Here is a 22,751-nt window from a genome sequence, read left to right as displayed (position 1 = left end):
ACGTCGATAGCTTCACAACTTTAACTATACATATGAACATGCACTATCACAAAACATAATAAAATCATTTTACAACGAGTCTACTGTACTGTATATAAAACCAAATTCGCCAAATATACTTTTCTAAGGATCTTATAAAGCTACACTAAGATTACCCAAGGCAAATCAATTGCAAAGCGGGACCAGGAAGTGCACACATACGATCAACTAGCTAGGCAATATTATTAAAACAACAGCAGTAGCTATAACCCTATAAATTGAATACATACGCGTAATATTCGCTTTGTTTCAAGTTTATTATGGGGAACTAGAAATATATCTGCTATGCACTAGAGGTCTTGCATACTGTAACTCAATCTGTATTGTACGAGGTATAAGTATATTTACAACAACGATGTTATGAGAAAAATAATAGAGCAATCCCACATATTTATAATGATCCATTACAATGATCCTAGAAATTATATTGGTACTAGATACAAGTAAGTACGGGTATAAACGGTATCAGATTTACAGTAAGATCGTATGTGAAGTATATTTCTTACAAAGTATTCAACAAGTCGTAAATTTAATAAAAAGTATCTACAAACAAACTAGTCGAAATAAATAAAGAAAACTAATAGTAAGTAAATACTTTTGATAATTCCTTTTTTGGCAACTACGCTTTCATAGAGAATGTTATCAAAAGCAATATAATTACTAATTAAAATCTTGCTAAAGATATCATTTTTATACCAGGTCAATTGATTGTACAATCTATACACAGCTCAAGTTACAAAGAGCAACAGTTTTTCGGCGGCGACATAACGCACAACATCGAAACCAAAGTAGAAATAATAATAGCAACCATATCATCGCTCTATTCATCGTTTTCATCGTCTTCGTTTGGTGCACACTAAATTAGAATAAACATAGTTAGTCTCAAGGACTTTTCAACTAACAACTAGCTGAACTGTAAATATGGTACGTTCATATCATTAAGCATAACTACAGCAGTTACTACCAATATCTAATGATGTAGTATCAATTGTTTATCATCATGATTAGTCAAAGAAGATCCAATGTTGAAACAAGAACTTACTAAATACTCAACGAATGATATTTGATTATCGTCATTTTGAATCATAAATTGCAGAGATAAAAATCCACGATTATCCATACGAATTGATATCTTGCTGGATAATGTTAAGGCTTTCACTGAAGGCTTTATCAGAGTAATTTTATATCTAAATTAAAAATATTTAACAAAGAGAGTTAACTTGGTGAGCAATTTTTTAGCAACGAAAAATTTACACCTATCTTTAACATATATTATAATTATTACTTGTTAATTTGTAATTGACGGCATTCGAAAGATTCTACCATTTCGGAATCTTTTGGATAATCAAACTAAAACATTAATATAACATCAATTTTATCATTCAAATCATTCGAATGTTGATATTAAGTAACTCATGTAGAAATTGATGTTTACATGAATATCGCCATAATCTCCAAAAGTTGATAAGCGAAAATAAGGTGTTGTTGGAGACATAAGGATTTCTATCACTTCACTTGTCATATCAAGCTCACTAAATGCTTCTTTCAGGCATTCTGACTGTAATTAACGATATGAAATTAATTATTTTTCTTTCAAAAATCTGACATCACCAATATAGAATCTTTTCCGTAAAGCAATTCACTACATCTAAATATACAACAACTACCAAAAGATTTCAACCGACTTATGTTCAATGATGAACTAGTATCTGAATAGCATTATAGAGTAGATAGGCTAAAAGTATTTTACCTTCATAATAATTTTATTAATAACATTGGTACTTAAGAAATTGAAATCTAAGATTTCCGAAGATTCTTGAGTCTGAATGTTACAATCTGTAAGAACTTCATTTTCTTCTAGCCTAGAACGACGTGCAAACATATTCAAGATAGAGTTTCAAATTTCAATTGTAAAATACCCATACTACTAGCTCAACGGACAAAACCAATGAAAAACTCGATATACAATTATTGGCAACACTGCATGATAGAGGTTTCTAATGTGTTGTAATTGACTAGCCTTTTGCAGTTAATACAATTTTAATGCTTATTTTGTATCGAGTAAGCTGTAGTAGAGCAAGGACTCTATGCATCTCTTACATCAGTATTAATGGATTTCCATAGCCATTATAACACATTTTCATTGCAGCTGTTGTGTTTGGAGACGAATTGCCAAAGATGGATAGACATTCCTAATCATGATAAATTAAAATGCCTTTACTTCCATAATTTCGTATCTTGTAATGGTATTTTCTGCAAAGTGTTGATCCTCAGATACAGTAGTCTACTGTACAGTACAATATCAACAATATGTGTTGCAATGTAATTAACTGCTACTCATATATACAGTAAAGCTATCCTGTCAAGAGCTATTTCGCGATTGCAATCGAATGGCATTAAATACAAGGTATACTGTACATACTGTACGGTAATATTTTTATATAATTACGATTACTAATGACGAAATTACAATATTATAGCTTAAGTTATCAAGTCCTATCTATTTACCAACAATACAGTCAAATTAATAGTAAAAATTTCTCCATCTTCTTTGCATGAATATTCTTGAAAGATAGCAGCTTGGATAAAGGCATTAGCTTGAACACAATGAGCTTCTTCGACAGTTACTTTTATACCGTTGCTGCTGAGAAAACAGGTTGCAAGCTGTAATAGTAAAGAAGATAATTATAGATAGCCTAAACATTCAATATACACGTAGTGCGACTTTCGTACTTATCAATAACGTATACGCGTCTAATATACCTAATTTACACTATTTCGAAGCATGCACAGTTATAAGTATGCAGAAATCATCAATTCAATCCTACATTACTGTATCGCATACGAGTGAAATTTTCTCATGCAATAGTATCCATTTGCAGTTAGACATTGTATACTACGTCACACAAGTGATACTGTATCAGTTAAATAAAAGTTAATCGCACTTCGTACCTCATTGAAATGGATAGCTTTGAGCAAGCTGGTAATGTTTTTAACGTTATCTAGTTTGGCCACTAACGTCATGGCATCTATGCAGTGCGCACGTAGGCTAGAATGCCGGTACAGTATTTCTTCTATCAGATATGATACAACGTTCACTTTTACTCTGATTCAAGAGAATGAATGAAATGTATTACAAATTTACAATGCTGTACGTCAACATAATTATCAAGTTAATCTGTAGAATTTCTCCACTGTCTACCATTCGTTAAGAAGTGGAGGTGCAAAAGCAAAATTATAGACAGGCTTTTGCAGTAGTCTCCTAAGACCTGCGTACATTGGTCAATACGGTTGCACTTATAAAATGCAGCTAGATAGGCACGTCTGTACGTCTGTATAACCGCTGCCGTATTTGGGTTGAAGCCCCCCCCCCCCCCCCCCGGTATGTGCTGTACAGAAGACTCCTAATTTCATGGCGGTATATAGTAGTGGACTCTTGAAGGCCTTTAATGGTTCATAGCCAAACTGGCAGAACCTCCAATTTTTCGAGGAATTCTTTTTTAGAAATCCCTAGCAAAAGCAACCAGGCAGCTGGATGATCATTATAGTCACGGACAGTATCAATATATTGTACAGTTGCAGCCATACAATATAGTTCAAATGATTTGCTAAATGGCGCAGTCTGCACATTTTTAGCCATTTGACAGTGTTGCCACTTGTCATTTAAAACGTATACTCAAGGACTGGGAAATACATAGAGGTCTCCTCTCTAGCTGCGGTCAATCTCATCCAGATTGAGCACTTGGTAGTTGATGTTAAAACTATAAAACATAAGCAGTCTCATTTTGGGTAGAAGATTGATTGTTTGATCACTGGTTCCTGTCAACATAAGGCATCCTTAGTCATCAACTTGCATCGTACTCTACGTGTACAGTACTCTACCGTAGTGTACCGCATGTACATTATTGTACATGTACAGTAGACTGTTCCCTATGAATCAGCAAAGAGAAAGAGAGAATCGTCATCATATCACTAATGGTGCTGTTTTATTACAGTACTTACAACATGGATCTATAGTAATAAATGCTGATGCAAATAATCGCCTACTACCATATATAGTACCCATAGTATATAGTAATTGAATTAATACCATTATTGTTCGCCTAATTGATTGATGAATTCATTGATGAATTCCCTCCACGTTGCAGACGATGGCGTTTGACTGAACTACTACAGTACATACTATACAATCCCTACGTTGTACTGTAGTCCGACCATTATTATTCGCTTAATTCATTGATGAATTCATTGATGAATTCCTCGACCTTGCAGACGATGGGCGTTTGACTGAACTACTACAGTACATACAATACAATACAATCCCTACTTTGTACTCAGACAATGCAGTATTCAATTACTGTACAGTAGTGTACAGTACAGTACAGTATGTACAGTACATCACGTAGCTGGAAGATGTACTGTACACTGTACACTGTACAGTGTACACGTGCAAATTCGTACAGTATTTCACCATCAATGACTTTATTTACAATGTACAGTACACTGTACACAATACACAGTACTGTAGAGGATACTACAGTATACTGTACAGTACTGTACTGTACAGTGTACAATACTGTACTCAACGCTCTGCTGTACGTTTTACTGTACTGTACACTGTACAGTACAGCGTCATTCAGGATTCACCTGACGTGTACCAGTTAGGACGTGTTAATAGCGTACCATACCGTTCCGAAGCGGTAACAATTAAACTGCAACCTCGTCCGCCGCAATCGTATCCCGATCGTGCCGAATCTATAAATTGCAGGCAGAGGGACGCCGGAGTCCACTTGGGAATTATTGAAGCCAATTTGGGATTCGTCAACTATTCAAGTTTCTTCATTCCAAATTCAAAATCAAAAACGATGAGCCAAGAAGCAGAAGGTAGTGCAGCCATGCTAGGCAGTACGGATATTGTGGTGATCGCAGTCGCTGTTGCCGCTGTGGCTTATTTCCTTTTTTTCCGAAAGAAGCCTGAAGTGGAAACAGAGTCATTCAAAAGGCTTAGTGTTGTAACGTAAGTACATCGCCTTGCCCAAACACATTTCCTGACCTAAATTGACTGACAATCTTCGTACTACAACTATCCATCATACGAAATACTGTTGTCGACAACAGGCTATATCCGTATTGCGCCCCATCGCCAACATGATGGAGTCGATTGATTACTATCTTGTATCTACCAACTTGGAGCATCATGTAATATGGTAGTTTACATACGTGTAATGGATACGTTGAATGTGATAGAGATCAGTCTAGTGCATTTCAGTCAAACTCGCTCGAGATGCAGCTCAAAGAGTGCCATATTCTCCTTTAGTAGTCCTTGCTTATAGTTAACATTGTTAAAACAAACTCTTGCTACGATATCCCATCATCAACCAATTATTCATTATTAATACTATACAAGTCAATCTTAATATCAATTAACCGGTCAAATAATCAATCAATCAATAACGACTATTCACTTACCGTAACACTTGCAGTAGGATGTGTTTGCTCGTTGACAACGTGACTTAAAATTGAGCGGATCAAGATAGAAATCAAGGAAAATTTTAGTCAATGTGCTTGTACAGTGCGTACAACTGTACACAGTTGGATGTGGATAATTCTATACACTGCCATGTAGAAATATTAGGAATAAGAGCTTAGTCGTGTAAAATAACGCTTGCTATATCATTATCCACACACACTCATCATGCAAAACGATTTCTGTTTGAATATTACATCGCCAGTGATTAGCTTATTTATAACCTTATCAATTATTAATGATTACTTAATACTGTTGTAAGGTCAAATAATTTAATTATTCATCGACCAGCAATTACTAACCTATATAGAAATAAAATTAACTATAAATAGCCATATCTATTAGCATCAATTACTGCGTATAACAATTGGATATTCTAGTTTAACGTAAGCCTTTTTAGAACAACCGTCAAGCTTATATAGAAGTGTTTCATGATTTCTACATACACAATTGCCAAGCTACAGTGCAACATGCCAATTTAATATTATTGGTAGAGCACTATAAAATGCTCGTACAACTGTAACGAAATGACTATGCATTGTAATTGAGAGATTTGTCTTCACTAAAATGCAATCATGAATTTAATCTTTTACATAGCATAATTTACTGCTAGACGTCCCAATCTCAAAAAGGCAGATTAACTTCTAGTGCATTGATGTTAATCTTAAAAAATATGATAATTATATAATATCATCTACATTGCATATAATATATAAACATAAATTGCATCAATTGCCCTAGTTTGTCCTTGCAACTAATAAAACTCTTCCAATTTATAGACCTGGAAGAGTCGGATTTGATTCAAATTTCGTTCGACGTATGAACAAAGGTGTAAGTAACCTAGCTAATGCCTATTGCCTTAAAATAATGAACTAATATTGCGACTTTGATAATTACAGCCTGATTATAATTATTATATTAATTGTAATCTTTAGACTGCTCACTATCGGTATCGTGTGATGTCATCAGTACACTACGACTGTACGAGAGAATGCGAGTGTTTCATATGCTAAGTAAATTTTGATTTTTGTGTATTAGGGCAAAAAAATGGTAGTTTTTTTTGGCTCACAGACTGGTACTGCTGAAGAATTTGCTACACGCTTGGCCAAAGATGCCAGACGATATGGATTGAAAGCAATTACTGGAGATCCAGAAGAGTGTGATATGGTAAAATCTGACTATGTTGACGTACCCGATATACAACTAAACATTATGTTGTACTATAATAATAAACAATTTTTATTTTTGAAATTACGATGCCTATCAATGCAAAAAAATCTTAAATGTCATCATTAACATGTACTTTACAGGAAGAATTAGAAAACATGGGGCAGGTAGAAAACGGCTTTGCTGTCTTTTGCATGGCTACATATGGTGAAGGAGATCCTACTGACAACTCTCAAGAATTTCATGATTGGTTACAACAGGATGGACACAATCTATCAGATTTAAAATATGCGGTAATAAAAAATAGAAACTGAAAATTTCAAAATTAGTTAAATCATGCATCCGAACTATTTCTAACTTTATGACTACGAGATAATTATCTAATAGTAGAATATCTACTTAAGATGATGATCATAATATTTAGCCGTTGTGTTACACTTAGGTATTTGGATTAGGTAACAAGACTTATGAAAACTATAACACAATGGGAAAATATGTTGATAAAAAATTGTCTGAATTGGGAGCAGAGCGCATTTTTGATCTAGGACTTGGCGATGATGACGGAAAGTAAGCTGATAAGATATATTAGCCATCATTGACATATAATTACAACTAAGTACTAACTTTAATTTATATTGACAAGGTAAAGCAATGGGTTACATTATCATTACGTATTACATACCATACACCAAATATTTAGTACTGATTTCACATTTATGACATTTGTGTAAAGTATTGAGGAAGATTTTGTCACATGGAAAGAAAAATTTTGGACATCTATCTCTGAAAGATTTGGATTAGAGCCACTAGGCGAAGATACTGTGTAGGGATGATTTTCGACTGCTGCAGATTTTACTTTACTGTTACTACTTTAAAGTTTAATAATTAGAGCTTGTTTATCGTCTTTGGCGGATATAGGCTTAGAGAATATAATCTCGAAATTCATGATGATATGGCTAGTGACCAAATTTTTACTGGTGAACCCCAGCGACTACACAGTTTTCAAAAACAAAAGAGGTTGGCCCTTCAACTCGAAAATATTTTTAATTTACTGACAAATGATGAAAAGCGAGCTAATAGTATATCTTATCGTTACAAATTACGTTTATAGTAATATGAAAATTAATATCTTACACGACTTCTATATTCTTCTAATATTACAGACCATTTGATGCTAAGAATCCTTTCCTAGCTCCTATAAGGGTCAACCGAGAGCTACACGAAGGAGGCGATCGATCTTGCATGCATATCGAACTTGACATTACTGATTCCGGGATCAAGTAAGTAGAGCAATACCTTACGTCTCAATTTATTATACTATAAATAGTATAATAGACATCGCTATGGCTTTACTTTTAGTCAGAAAATTCTTAATTTTGATTGTATGTAAAATAGATATGAAGCTGGCGATCATGTTGCAATTTATCCAAAAAATGACAGCGAAACAGTAGAACGAATTGGTCAACGCTTGAACGTTGACCTAGATACAGTCTTTTCTCTTAAAAACATTGACGGTAATACAGATATATGCACATATAATACAGTACTAATCACGTAAGAGAAACATTCTACTTATTAATATTGAACTTTTGTGACAAAAATGTTTAGAGGAAGCCAGCAAACAACATCCTTTCCCCTGCCCATGTACCTATCGTACTGCCTTAACCTATTACGTAGACATAGCTGGCGTTCCTCGTACGCACGTTATTCAAGCGCTAACTGAATTTACTGAAGATCCCAAAGAGAAAGAATTTTTAAAACTACTAGCTAAACCGACACCTGAAGGAAAGGTATGATAATACGACATTGTTATTGCCAACTTTGGAACTGGATACCCCAATTGACAAGTTTTCGTCCTTCATTTCTCAGAAAGAATATAGTGAATGGATTTTAAAGGGCCAAAGAAATATACTGGCTGTCTTAGAGGATTTACCATCATTGAAACCGCCCCTAGATTTGATTCTAGAGTTGGCTCCCCGCCTCCAAGTTCGCTATTATTCGATATCATCTTCCTCTAAAGTACGTCCAGTGCAAAATATAGTCTTTGATGTTAAACCTTATGACTATTTGCATATTGCTAGCTAGTATATCAATTTACATTATTGTTTCTTTTGCAGGTCCATCCCACTGCAATTCATGTAACTGCCGTCTTGGTTAATTTTACTACAAAAACTGGTCGCGAATATAAAGGAGTTGCCACAACTTGGTTGAAAAATCTAATACCTAATGGTAAAATACGTCAGATAACCAATTTCAGATATTGTTCACTTACTATAAATTATAATAAATAATAATATATTTTGTTACTCGTTTAGATGAGAATCCTCCTCGTGTACCAATTTATGTTCGTCGATCTCAGTTTAAGTTACCGAGAAAGCATCAATTACCAATTCTAATGATCGGTCCTGGAACGGGTTTGGCTCCATTTAGAGGATTTATTCAGGAAAGGAACTTTCAGAAAAAGCAAGGTCATGATTTAACAATATCATACATGAGTTGCAAAATTTTTCTATCGCTACGACATTTATAGCTCATCACCTTTTCAATTGCAGATAAACCAGTTGGAAAGAGTGTTTTATATTTTGGCTGTCGTAACAAAAAAATCGATTACCTATACCAGAATGAATTGACTGAATTTGAAAATGATGGAACACTCTCAGCATTGCATGTAGCATTTTCACGAGATCAGGTAACTTATTAGTTTCTTTATAGGAATTATATGATTTTCCTTAGATTGTTATAAATTAATTTGGATTTACTGTTGTATACTTCAGAATAAAAAGGTATATGTAACCCATTTATTACGAGAAAATACTGAAGAGCTGTGGAACGTGATTAATGATGGGGGTCATATATATGTCTGCGGGTATGTCAGTAAACTTTACATTTCTATATTATAATTATGAGAGTGCCTTCAATGGTCAAGCTACCGGTATTCAAGTTATAATGGTATGTACGTGTATTTTTTTTAGTGACGCTAGAAATATGGCTCGTGATGTTCATCAACTACTTCTGGACGTTATTAAGACAAAAGGTAATAAAACTGCTTCAGAAGCAGAAGCCTTTGTAAAGAAGATGTCCTCACAAGGTAAATACTCTTGCGATGTCTGGAGTTAAAAGGAGCTGTCAATGATACAGCAATATCAAGACTTGAAGATTGCCATTGACTATTTTACTCGTATTTAATCAATTGCTACAAATACTTGCATTTTGACAACCCTGGTATTAGGATTTAGTAATTGTATTGTACTGTAAAGGTATAGAGAGTACGTATCATATAGTACTAGGCCATGTCATGCTATTATTTGAATATATTGCAGAGGCCATATCATTAATAACAATAATAATGATTATACTGGAATTGCTGCATCATAACAAAGGCAGTTGTCATGCTTGTCATGCCTTAGTGTCAGGCTTTTTTTATTCCTTAAAATTTTAATCGATATCGTAGCGTAGTTGTATTGATTCTGTTAGTGATAATTGATTTATCACCCGACGATTCTGTCGTCGGCATAGCTGTTTGACACCTCTTCTAATACTACTGATTGTTATTATTAGCTATTAAAAAAATTTTGAACTAGCCAGTGACTCGTACGTGTTACTGCGGGACACTACCAATAATGATATGCCTAGGCTAATATTATTAGACTCGTATGCAACCTTGAAAGAGTCTCAATCTGCTTGTCGACATTAAGGCCATAAGCCTTTGCTCAATTTCTAGTCCTCTAAGTTCATCAATCAATACCCTAGTCCGAAGAATGGGGAGTTTCCCATGAGCTTTTTTCCACTCTACAGCACTATACTGTCTATCCAAATTCCACAGTACCGTAGTACCGTAACGTCACCACTAGAGTACAGTATACTGTAGCTACATCTTCCCACTGTACGGTATAGTACTATACATACGCAATCACTACCATGCGGACAGTGAAATACATTGCATGGGCAGCGTGCCACCGTATGGCTGGACTGGCTTACCGCACCGTGTGAAACCATGCTTTCTGACTTGAACATTTTTGGAAATCGTAGTAGCAAGTGGCAACCTCGCGAGGTAAGCGGAGCTAATGGCGAAAAGTATTCGATCCAAGAGGAGAAGGTATTTTCGGGCTGTTAAGAGAACGAAAACTATAGAAAAACAAAACAAACTTCTTGAAAATGCCGTTCAAAATATGAAAAAGTCAGTGCTAGACCAAGACAATGCCAAGATGCAATGTGATTTCACAAAAGGTGATGATGATTAGTAATGTTTGAATGATGTCTTACTACGCAGCAGATTCGCTTTAGCTTTGATGTGCATGAAATGAAAGTTTGTAGACTTATTCCAACTAGTCACAGCTTTTACTTGTAATATGGTATGATGAAATTTAGGCCATGTTGTAGATGGTGTGTTAAAGTGCGATTCTGTATTACGGTATACAGTACTGTACTGTATAGAACATACGATATGTCAGAAGGAAAAATAGTCCATTCTTCAATCGTACTCGAGACTTAATTCTTCTGATGCACGAGCGCATCAATTGAAGTAGTTGCAGTTACAGTAAGAGGTATATAAATACCTAGTGGTATAAGTTTCCTAAATTAGACCATTTCAGGCTTTATCGTGTATTTCTGTTGTCAAAGTTATGTACAATGCAAGTTTCCTTGGTGAGCTATATCTAAATATCATTTTCTTGCTTATTCAAAAAGATAACGAAAGGCAGATGGATGTCAATGACGAAATGAGTCAAACATCAAAATCATCCAACGCAGCGAAGAAGAAATTAAAAGCACAGAAGAAACTTAAACGCTTAGGAATCAAAAAGAAAGGAAAAACTAAAGTCTTTGTATGGTAGATGTACAGTAAAGGTCTTCAACTGGGGATTGAACTTACAGATTCATGTATAGCACAGAGAAAAGTGGGCACATATCATTTGTAATTTCGATTTATTTGTATTATATTTCTACTGTACAATATGTACATTAACATTGAATGACAGTAATTGCTGAAATAGAATTTACAACATTACTACTACTGCTACATAATTGTCAAACCAAATAAAAAATTAATTCCTATTGCCAAGGAGCAAATGTAAAATCGCGTTGAAACTTCTTGCCTATAATAACGAATTAATTCATTGATAAATACTGTATTGATGAAGACCGATTCGTTATAACCTAGACCCAATAGCACATACAATAGATGAGATGTTGTCAATTTTGCAACTTTTGGAAATAATGCAGTGGCCATAGGACTACATGATAGTAACTGGTTATCTCAGCAACATATTCATTATCCAGTTATCGCGTTGTACATTTAAAAGATGATTTACAACAGTCCATTCCTATTTTTGCATACAGTACATAAGAGATAGAAACTACTACATGTGATCCCCTATTCTAGCAGTCCGAGAACAGAAAGGAATGTGTATGTTATATATATATATATTAGGACTCTGTTACTTTGCAATCAACTCTATATACCTTACAAATGTTTCACTATCGTTACTAGCGAAAATTGAATCAATCAAGAACCTAGTGTTCATCATTCTGCTAATAGTAACAATCACACAGTACGCTGAGTATGGTAGTGTCTCATTGTAAGCTAATCACGCACAAATTATCATGTTGCATTGAGTACATAGTTTAATCGACATAATTCAATTTTAGTAAACACAATATAGAATAATAAGAATACTCAATTTCTACTAAAGCAAAGATACACCAAACAGCCATCGACAGCACAGTATTTCACGCTTTGCACATACGCTTTATCAAGCATATGATCCATGTAGTCAAGCCATGATCATGATCCATCGGCTATAGCGCTTGGTTTGGTGTGGCATGAACTTTAAGCTCTTTTGTTAGCAGCATCATCTTGCATGGATAACGCAGTTAATCTTTTACCAATCTGATCATGAACTTCTAGATATTTTGCAACACAACGATCAATACAAATGGATTCTCCCTTATTCAATTCTGCTTCACGATACTTTGCAGGAATGCACTTTTTCTGGCAAACGTTGGTCATCCTGTGGCAATGGATGGTCAATATCCAGAGTCAATTTAATGCTCATAACAAGTCCCACAAAAATAATCAGCTCACCTATTGTACATATCTGTCATCATTTCTATTTCTAATCCAGCTACCATTTCCATTTTAGCTTGTTCGTCTAAATTGTTGATATTGCCAGCCATGATGGTTGATTGGAATCTACTCTTTCTATCACTTTAAATCAATTACTGGCCCAACTTGCCTCTACTGAACCCAATCATTAAAATGGCACCTGTGGCTTATGCCTGGACAGCCTGTAGGCTTGTAGCATTTCAGTACCCCTTATACTGTACACTGTACAGTATAAGGGGACAGGGTAAAACATCCATCTGAGCAGCCAGAGAGGTTTTCTACCATACCATGTGCTTTACTGCGCCTGCGCGTTGTCGAGAACTCGGATACCGTACCGTACCCTTTCAGACTTTTGAAAGCTTCTTTCTTGAAGTTTCCTGGCATACAATAGACTTACTATTTACACCTGTTCAAGTATAGGCACTTCCATACAGTAGCACTATTGACTGTTCGGTTTGAGTGGCGAAATATGGCCGAGTATTCCTTGATCATGCCAACACTGTTAATTACAAATCAAAGCAAATCTAAAAGCCATCTTTGATTTTTAATACTTAAAAAAGTTAAAAAGGTAGAAGAGATTTTTCTGATGAGCAATTGACATTATTGTATTGCTCATACAGTTATCGGTTTGAGTGGCGAAATATGACCGAGTATTCCTTGATCATGCCAACTCTGTCAATTACAAATCAAAGCAAATCTAAAAGCCATCTTTGATTTTTAATACTTAAAAAAGTTAAAAAGGTAGAAGAGATTTTTCTGATGAGCAATTGATATTATTGCTCATACAGTTATCGGTTTGAGTGGCGAAATATGCCCGAGTATTCCTTGATCATGCCAACACTGTCAATTACAAATCAAAGCAAATCTAAAAGCCATCTTTGATTTTTAATACTTAAAAAAGTTAAAAAGGTAGAAGAGATTTTTCTGATGAGCAATTGTCATTATTCTCAATAATTTCTACAGTATTGACTTTAAGAATAATTAATATCCATTTTCCTCTCTACCTCTATGTGCTGTACCCGCGTCCGAGTGTCCGATCTCGAATCCCGTCCAAAAAATGAATGAGAATAGTTGATTTACAATGTAGCTTAGGGAAGCAGCTTTGCTTTATTAGCAGGGTCTCCAATGCTGACTACCGTCGTTATTTAGACATAGAGCGACACAGAATGAAGGGTAATTTATTTATTGTATTAACCCTTGAGTACAAGGCACTATGGACTAGTGTTCTGCAAAATACCAAAATGATCACTTGCTACATTTTAGCCGCTATCAACTGCATCTTCTTTTAGTCGCATTTTGCGATTGCTCTCAACATGCACTGTCTGTCTGCAACTTATGTACAGTATAGCAATCTTTGACGAATTCCGTCCAAAAAATGAATCAATAGTTGATTCACAATGTAGCTAGTCAAGCAGCTTTGCTTTATTAGCAGGGTAATGATGCTAACTACCGTCGTTATTCAGACACAGAGCGACACAGAATGAACGATCATTTAATTCTTGTATTAACCCTTCAAGTACAAACTACTATGGACTAGTGTTGTGCATTGGGAGTACTGCAAAAATACCTAAATAATCACTTTGTACATTTTAGCCGCTACCAACTGCATCTTGTTTCTAGTCGCATTTTGCAATTGCTCTCAACATGCCCGTCTGCAACTTCTGTGCAGCAACCTTTGACTTGACTTTAACTCATCGTACATATATTGCATCTCTTGGATTTCCATCCAGCTCAGTTTTCGTGCGGGCTATCGATAGCGTAACCTTTTTGCAAAACTCTCATACTGCCTAGAATACCTAGTAGTCATCCTTGATAACACAGTCAATATCGATTTATTTATGATTAATTACACGACAGTAAACAATTTTTCATTTTCTATCCAAATCGTAACACCCACAAGTACTTTGCACTGACATTTGCATTTCTCGATGCCTTCCTTATGCGACGAGAGGCGGTATGCAAACTCCATATTTCAATACGAAATATGGCGCTATTAGGCTTAGCCTACCCATTTCAAGCGAGCGATTTAATATTACTTTGCATAACGCCTTGCTGATCAATAATAATAGTAATCATGATTTCCATTGACTAAAAATCCATGCAGCCATGATGCAGGTATATCCAAAATGATCGCATTGGGAAACCATATTAGGTTAACTAATCCAACAGTTTTCCTTGTTGACCAATAACTCGATGCTGTTGCCTATTGACCCGATATCGTATTGAAGTAATCAGCCAGAGTAAATAAGGTAATAATAATAATAAGAAGAAGAAGAAGAGGAATAACACCTATGAGTTCGATTGCGGTACCATGACGGCGCGTTTTCTTTCCCGGTGGCTAGCGGTGCTATCCAAAGCATCCAATACGCTGGTATAAAAGGATTGAAAATTACATTTCTCTTTTCCGTAACACCGGAAAAACCGATAGTGATAGAGTAGAAATACCAAGAGCAAGAATTCGTGGACTTGATCATCCTAGTCAAGCAAAGAGGAATCGCTATGGACAAAGTGAAGACAGGATCGAGTAGAAGTAAGAAATGTTGTAGGAGCGCAAAGAAACGACTTGCAGTCGCACTAATTGCCATGTCCGAGGAGGATATTAATGCCTACCATATCCAACTGTCTGGTTTTACTGTAAAAGAATGCGAAGAACTGGACGAAAAAATAATGAAATTAGGCGCCAAATTAGATAAATTGGTAGGCAATCCCTACAAGAGAGTTTTGTTCTCTCTAGTCTATCTTTCTCTACCATTCGATCATCCTTAATCCATGTGAACTGAATCGTAAACAACCAATACCTAGTGTAGTCGAGTCTGAGCATGGATTACTTTGAGTCATTGATGATCTGAAATGAAGAATGAATATCCAAGCTAATCGGCCATCATGGCTGCTAACCTGTCAGCACAAGCGATCGTATCAAGTGTTTGCAATTTAGTTATTGCGCGATCGGTATGCTCAACAAATCTGTCCAATGATTGCCAGTAACAGTAAAAAATTTTTCTTGTGCAAATACCCTTAGTAGAATGAAGACGATCTGAAATGAATAACGAATATGCATGCTAATCGACAAGGATTACTTTCAATCGGCCATCATAGCTACTAACTTGTAAACACAAGCGATCGGTATTCTAAACAAATCTATCCAACGATTGCCAATGACAGCAAAAAGTTTCTCTTGTACAAATACCCTTAGTAGAATGAAGATAAATATGCATGCCAATCGGCAAGGATTACTTTCAATCGGCCATCATAGCTACTAACCTGTAAACACAAGCGATCGGTATTCTAAACAAATCTATCCAGCGATTGCCAGTGACAGCAAAAAGTTTCTCTTGTACAAATACACTTAGTAGAATGGAGCATGCATGCTAATCGGCAAGGATTACTTTCAATCGGCCATCATAGCTACTAACCTGTAAACACAAGCGATCGGTATTCTAAACAAATCTATCCAATGATTGCCAGTAACAGCAAAAAGTTTTTCTTGTACAAATACCCTTAGTAGAGTGAAAATGATCTACAGATCAAACAGCCATGATCACGTCTTGAATGCACCCTACTTATTTTTAGCATGTTTTCTACCTTATATCGTCAACTGCAACTCTATTTTTGACACTGAAATTAAATAACGTGACGTAGTATTGATTATCAAATTTGGCGCTCACACTGTTTAAGAGAAAAAAGAAACTTGACAAGCGAACGTTACTAACTTTTCCATCGATGGATTGATTCTATGTTTACGATTAGCCTTTTGGCTCTACTACCACCCATCTTATTTGCAAAAGACCCACACGATCAGGAATATTTGTTGGAGCTTGTGCTAAAGGTACAGTAAATCAAATAACTTGTGATTTTATATAGGAGTATATACACATACATTTGCACGAGAAGCAGATAAATTTCTGCATTCGATTCAATAGAATGTGCAAACTTCATTAAAGTCTGATCATTATAATTATTGCAGCTGCCACCAATCGAGCTCCGAACTATGTTAGAGTACTTCGATTAATAAAAGCGAAACAGTTGAGCTTCAGAAAATGTCTTGTATATTCCTCTACTATGTCCTAAAATATTAAGTCAGTCCCGCTGTTAGGATAGTTGACCACTTGACGAAGACGTTTTTACTAAGACTAGCAACTACCATAGAAGTAGATTGATCCCCTTGGTATCCAACAGTAGAAAAATATAGAAGCGCGACTTGAACGTAAATGGTCGTATTCCCTTTCTATATACTACTCTCACTTTAATGCGGTAATAAGCTTATGCATAAATACACTTGCTACTAAAAGCGATAAAAGGTGCTCTCTACAGTACACTATATTTATTATGGAAGACGTAGTCTTCAAGTTGCAATCTGTATTAGCAGATATCGTATATGGAGAGCCTGAAATTCTGTAGCATTGCCACTGGGCTCTAACAATTTGCAAGCATCGTGTACAGTCTAATTTATATCCGCTTTCTTACCTTAATCTGTTTTGGTGCTTGCCCGTTAGGGATTTGGATTTTGAAAAGGTCATTCATCGACGATAGCGAGAAAGTCGGCCGCTGGCTTGACGAAAGTCAGTTCGAATGGTCGTCAAATGATGCCAAACATTATCCATTTGTTGAAAAAAACCTCTTCCATGCTCCAAAATTTTGGAGAGAAGCTAGGTCCCGAAATTACCTACCATTTGAAAAGTGTACTGTCGTGATTTTCTGTAACGATGAACAAAAGCTTCGAGGCTACCAAAGGTATCGAGATATAAACTATATTTCTAATCAATAGCAAATCAGCATTAGGTCATGTCGGCCACCGTTGAAATACTTTGAAGATTCCTCGGTTTTAATACGGAATTCTCCAACTTGAATGGATAGCGTTTTAGATATCGGTGGAGCGAGGGTAATGACGCGTGAAGAATTCGAAGAGAAGCCAAGGACAGCTAATTTCCTCTTCTTCGAGCCGAATTGCAAACAATTTGTCGCCAAATACGAAAAGATCGTTCCGCAAATCCATCAGACTGATAGTATTGCCGATATCATAATAAATCAGGTATTTTTCCAGGGTTTGGTATGCTGTATTAGAGCTTTCGTAACACATTGCCTAAGTTAGGAATTGGTGTAGTGTTATAATAATACTGTAGTAATTTAGGATAGGATAATACGTCGAACCCTTTGCTAACGTTAGATTGTATAAAAGATATTGCGGTAAACACATCGAAAGGCAGTTTTATATCCGACCTAGTGTGCAGTACAGTAATCGTATATCAGATGATAACTGCTTGATTACACATATAATTTCCCTTTATTTAGTGCTTACCCATGTAGATATCGCAAGATGGAGAAGTCTTTCCAGTAACTTTAACCCACTGACTACTCAGCTGCACCTATTTTAATCTATTACTTTATTATACGCAAATGTTACTTGCAGAAGTGGCTGCTGCCTTCAAAATTTGAAAGAAATCAGTAGCCCTATCTCTAATTGCGTCTCATCTGATTTTTAGGCCTGTAATGAATCAGCTACATTAATGACAAGGCCAGCTTTTTTTAGCGAAGGGATTGATCTACCACGACGTAAATATTTCAATCATCATTTCTTATACTTGAAAAGATTGCTAGTTTATGCTTACATGAGATCATAATTAAATGACCGTTGATGCTCTTGGTATTACCACTGTACATAAAAAAAATATGCGATTGTTTCCTATTGATGTTGTTTTATTAACGAATATCTTTTACGATAATGCAAATAGACTTAAATTGAGGCTACTGTAGCAAATAGGTTTTTGTTTCTTATCCGTATCATACTGCTTTCATTTTTATAACTTAATTTTGCATCCTAATTCGGCAATACGTTTATGCCGTTACCTCAGCCTCAACAGGGAAGAAGCGAAGATTAGTAACCGATTCACGTAATAGGAAGCGAACGGACATGATTGAAAGTTGTGGATTTGACTATTCAAGAAGATTAGTTCGCCCAAGTAGTCTCCGAATACCAGTCAATAGGCAGCAAGACCAAATATGTCGCAATCGACTTTTTCTTATTCATACAGAAGAACAAGTATACTATTATCAATTTACTAGACTCGATAGTGTCATTTCTATGTTGATGTAAATATAGATTAATCATTTGTGTTAGGTACATAATCGCCAGCGCCAGAATTATAATCCGATGCCCGTCGATGAAGTAACCTTATTCGAGAATCATCTTTATCACAAGCATTACCATTCAGCTATACAAATCATTAAAAATTGTATGATACAATTTTATCCCACTTCGGTAGTACTTCGTGCATTGGTCCAAAGCTTCATTATGGTAAATACGCACTAATAACTCACTATTCTTATTAATTTTTATGGGTATATTTGCCATAACGTTATTTGCTAAAATTATACATAGATTTCATTTTATCTAGACGTCTCCTTTCAAATAACTATCTCGCTATCATGTACTGTCTATAGGTGAACGAGGATGATGCCCTTCAAAATGAAGGATTTTCGCTATTAATGGAATGCCTACGCCGCTATCCACCGACCTCAGCAGAGTTGAAAAGAGAATACAAGCTATCGCTTTGCCCCTCTATTCATTGTTCAAAGAAATACACTCCAGATAGTATCTCAACAGAGATGTGGAGATTTATTATAGAATGTATCGACAAGTATGTTGAATGGCTTTGTAAACGACTGGACTTCAAATCATTTTAATAACTCAATCTAAAACTATGTCTAATTACTACACTTGTTCAGATTTTTAACAGGAAACGAAAACAATAGTCATGTAATAATTTTACGTTTCATTGTTAAACTATTATGGACGGATTACAAAGCATTCTTTAACAGCTCGTAAGTTAATTTGAGACACATTTGTACAATCGATGATAAATCTAATATACTGTTAAGCGAGAATATTCACCCTGACTGAACGCAGTCCTATCGCGCTAATTTCCAATACTGTATTCTCTGATCACTATAGAATTATTAACACGAAAGAAAAGAGTAAGCAGCCAATTATGTTTTCACTACTTTGGCCCTATCATTACCAAACGCCTTGTGCGTGCGACAAACATACAGAACTATTAAATGCCTTTCTATCCCTATACGAACGAAACCCGAATTTTTCATCCGAAGCTGTATGTCCTCATTCCTCAAGCATTCAGATGCCTACATAGATATGCTTTCAAACAACTGATTATAATTAGTTTCATTCTATTTATTTAAACCATATAATTTATAATTGGTCTCATTCTGTTTAAACCTACATCTTACAGTTGCTTATATTTTTGGTCGTATTTCATTCAGGTATCAATGGTATACTCCATATACCTACTATCCATTGATTGCTGCTATGTAGCAGATCAGTACCCAAAATCATTCCATCAATCCGATTGGCAACCATTCCTTGGTGAACAAGGGCTATCACTTGCTATCAAATTAGCTGGAAGAACTGATCAGATGAAATGCAGCCACTCTAAATTGAATTTGATTAACAACATACCACTCGATTGGCTCACTGCATGTGTTTGCGAATTTATATTGCTAACATTTGATGGAAGTAACGCAATTGTCAAAACAAGTGGAAAGTTAACGAACGAATCTTTGTCGCTTCAAAAAGTGGTAAATGTGTTATTGTAAATTTTGACTGGTTTTAATCGTAATTGCAATAATCCGTTCTAGCTGATGATAAATATTATTTTGTTGGTATATGTATACGTGTATACAGCTGAATTGTTACTTCCAATTAGTTCCGTATGGCCGTAAAATAAAATCGAATGATTTTCAGAAAGTGCAATTTAAAATTCCTCAAAGGTAAATTTAAATACAATTTTAAACATGAATATAACCTGCCAGTAAATATCTTACAAATAGGCAGAACGGCATCTTTCACATTTTAACCTATTCATGTATGATGCCAGGCAGTGCTGATAAGCTAATTCTGTATTACAGCTCATCAATAGCTCGATGCAAGCGTGTTAAAGGAAATTTAGAGAAAAGAAATGCAAAGGGTACTATACTATCAGAGTGGAGTCAATATGAAGAAAGTTTAATTTACTGTTTGCTTTGCTATTTCCTTCCCAACATATAAACTGTTCATCGATCTTACTCGTTCTTTCTTCTTGTACGGTGTTGTCCAGGAGAGACGAAACTTCACCTTGCTTGTAAACGTAATGAAGTTAACAAAATTAAGAAATTAATTGTAAGTGGCACCGATGTTAATGCATTAGATAACTGCGATTGGACTCCACTTCATGAAGCCTGTAATCGTGGAAATACTGAAGCTGCTAAAGCTATGATTAAATTGAGTCAAAAATTAAATAAAAATCATAACATGGTTGCCTCTGGTGACGGAGGCGTTACGCCTATGCATGATGCTATTCTAAACGATCACTATGAAGCTGCTGTAGTATTGCTTGAATATGGTGGTATGTATTTTTAAAATTTTCAAAAAAAGAAGTGGTAAATATTAAACAGTATACCCTAGATGAGCGATTTTCTATATAATTGTAGGTCCTCTTTTTTTAACCCACCAAGGTTCCTGCGATGTTACACCATTGGAACTTGTAGACGAAGAAAAGAAAAAAAAGAGGCTAACATCCATAGCTAACGACGTAGGATATAAATCTTACATTGTCCAAGTTGAGAGTTGTGAACTATATTTGACGAGCCTGACTTGTCTGATTGATATTCTGATTACTCAAATGATTGTACAAGAACCTACAATAAATTCGGGCAACGACGATGAAATTTGCATTGTTGGAGTGATTAATGAGGCTAGAACTCAAGCTCCGAGTGTACGGTCACCAGGCAATACTTTGCGTACAGTATTTAATAAACTCTCAGACCTAGAAAGTCACGTTCTGGCAATCATTGATGGCAAAAAGTTAACAAATGTCTGCAAGCAAAATCTAGCAAGGATGAAGTTGGATGTGTGGCATGCAATGAGGATTTTACGAAATAATTAAAGTACAATTTTATACGAAATTTCTGGAATGTTGCCAATACGAATAAAACACCCCATGGATATTGCAAACGTAATAAACTAGTAGATGAATACGCTAGATTCGGATAAATGTCATCAATCCCGTTTCTAAGGAATAGCTGAAGTGTTGGAGAAACAAAAAGCCGATGTTTTGTATTTTAAATTCATATTTGCATATACTTTAGACCATTTTATATTGTAGAATTTTATGCAGTTGACCAAGACTGATATGTTGTGTTTTAATTCGACGTCTAAATTATATTGTTTTCATTCTTCCTTATTACGTCAGTTTTTATGATTATACATATTGCAATAAAGAGCTAGACTATATAAATACAGTACATGGTATATGCACAATCGCTGTAATAAACGAATAGTAGAAAAAACTATCATATTTGCAGTAATTGATTGGAGTCCATACGTGATCATGTGATGTATCCCTCTATGATATCTATGGATAAACTAATTTTGTCTGATGGTATCCTTCATGCCGGACAGTATCTTGAGGTGCATCCTCTATTACGACATATTATATTTTCATCCATCTAATATTATACGTACAGCACATCAAATCGATCATATTCGTAATTCTTCTATCTGGTGATTATAGAAATAATGAGCAGATACGATGGCAAATATCACTTCCAGCCACGCCTCCATCCATATTACATGTCCCTACCTACTTCTCATTATTTTGGATTAGCTATTATGTTGTATAACATACAGTATATATCAGCATATATAGGCAATTTGGCATTGCTAGCATTGACTTCAACACATATACTGTATACAATATATATCAAAATATTTACTGCAATACTTACAACAAATGATTCTGTACAACCTTATCCTACCTAGACTAATAAATATATATACGATCATAACATCTTTCCAGTTATATCTACAACTTTATTCGGGTATCAATTCTACCTCCACCTTTCTTGATATTAGCATAAATTGCC

At 35.3% G+C, this 22,751-nt stretch overlaps 4 protein-coding genes across 4 annotated transcripts; 2 read left to right on the top strand and 2 right to left on the bottom strand.

Moving 5' to 3' along the window:
• Positions 1-1,009: 1,009 nt before the first annotated feature.
• TRIADDRAFT_19202 (uncharacterized protein) lies at positions 1,010-3,069 on the bottom strand (the record flags this gene model as incomplete). Its single annotated transcript, XM_002107676.1, has 7 exons — positions 1,010-1,226; positions 1,325-1,389; positions 1,475-1,597; positions 1,790-1,901; positions 2,140-2,231; positions 2,548-2,703; positions 2,992-3,069. Coding segments are annotated over 7 exons (843 nt in total), but the record flags the coding sequence as incomplete, so codon positions are not given.
• A 1,835-nt stretch (positions 3,070-4,904) lies between these two features.
• On the top strand, positions 4,905-9,850 carry TRIADDRAFT_63169 (uncharacterized protein; the record flags this gene model as incomplete). The annotated part of the gene is made up of 16 exons (XM_002108480.1): positions 4,905-5,056; positions 6,346-6,397; positions 6,605-6,733; positions 6,877-7,026; positions 7,176-7,300; positions 7,467-7,556; positions 7,652-7,750; positions 7,897-8,013; positions 8,129-8,247; positions 8,342-8,523; positions 8,603-8,752; positions 8,851-8,962; positions 9,049-9,201; positions 9,286-9,422; positions 9,508-9,599; positions 9,706-9,850. The coding sequence occupies 16 exons, from the start codon at positions 4,905-4,907 to the stop codon at positions 9,848-9,850; spliced, it is 2,004 nt and encodes a 667-aa protein (XP_002108516.1).
• A 2,710-nt stretch (positions 9,851-12,560) lies between these two features.
• On the bottom strand, positions 12,561-12,907 carry TRIADDRAFT_18962 (uncharacterized protein; the record flags this gene model as incomplete). The annotated part of the gene is made up of 2 exons (XM_002107675.1): positions 12,561-12,741; positions 12,816-12,907. The coding sequence occupies 2 exons, from the start codon at positions 12,905-12,907 to the stop codon at positions 12,561-12,563; spliced, it is 273 nt and encodes a 90-aa protein (XP_002107711.1).
• A 2,812-nt stretch (positions 12,908-15,719) lies between these two features.
• TRIADDRAFT_51497 (uncharacterized protein) lies at positions 15,720-21,772 on the top strand (the record flags this gene model as incomplete). The annotated part of the gene is made up of 15 exons (XM_002108479.1): positions 15,720-15,785; positions 16,584-16,662; positions 17,330-17,567; positions 17,691-17,865; positions 18,317-18,386; positions 18,686-18,873; positions 18,952-19,128; positions 19,275-19,471; positions 19,560-19,655; positions 19,786-19,942; positions 20,112-20,426; positions 20,533-20,618; positions 20,679-20,815; positions 20,945-21,232; positions 21,318-21,772. The coding sequence occupies 15 exons, from the start codon at positions 15,720-15,722 to the stop codon at positions 21,770-21,772; spliced, it is 2,724 nt and encodes a 907-aa protein (XP_002108515.1).
• Between the last annotated feature and the right edge of the window lie 979 nt (positions 21,773-22,751).

The sequence above is a fragment of the Trichoplax adhaerens genome, genomic scaffold, assembly GCF_000150275.1.
Source record: "Trichoplax adhaerens TRIADscaffold_1 genomic scaffold, whole genome shotgun sequence".
Classification (NCBI taxonomy): domain Eukaryota; kingdom Metazoa; phylum Placozoa; class Uniplacotomia; order Trichoplacea; family Trichoplacidae; genus Trichoplax; species Trichoplax adhaerens.
The sequence above is the reverse complement of the archived record's forward strand: the minus strand, read 5'-3'. Positions and strand labels throughout refer to the sequence as shown.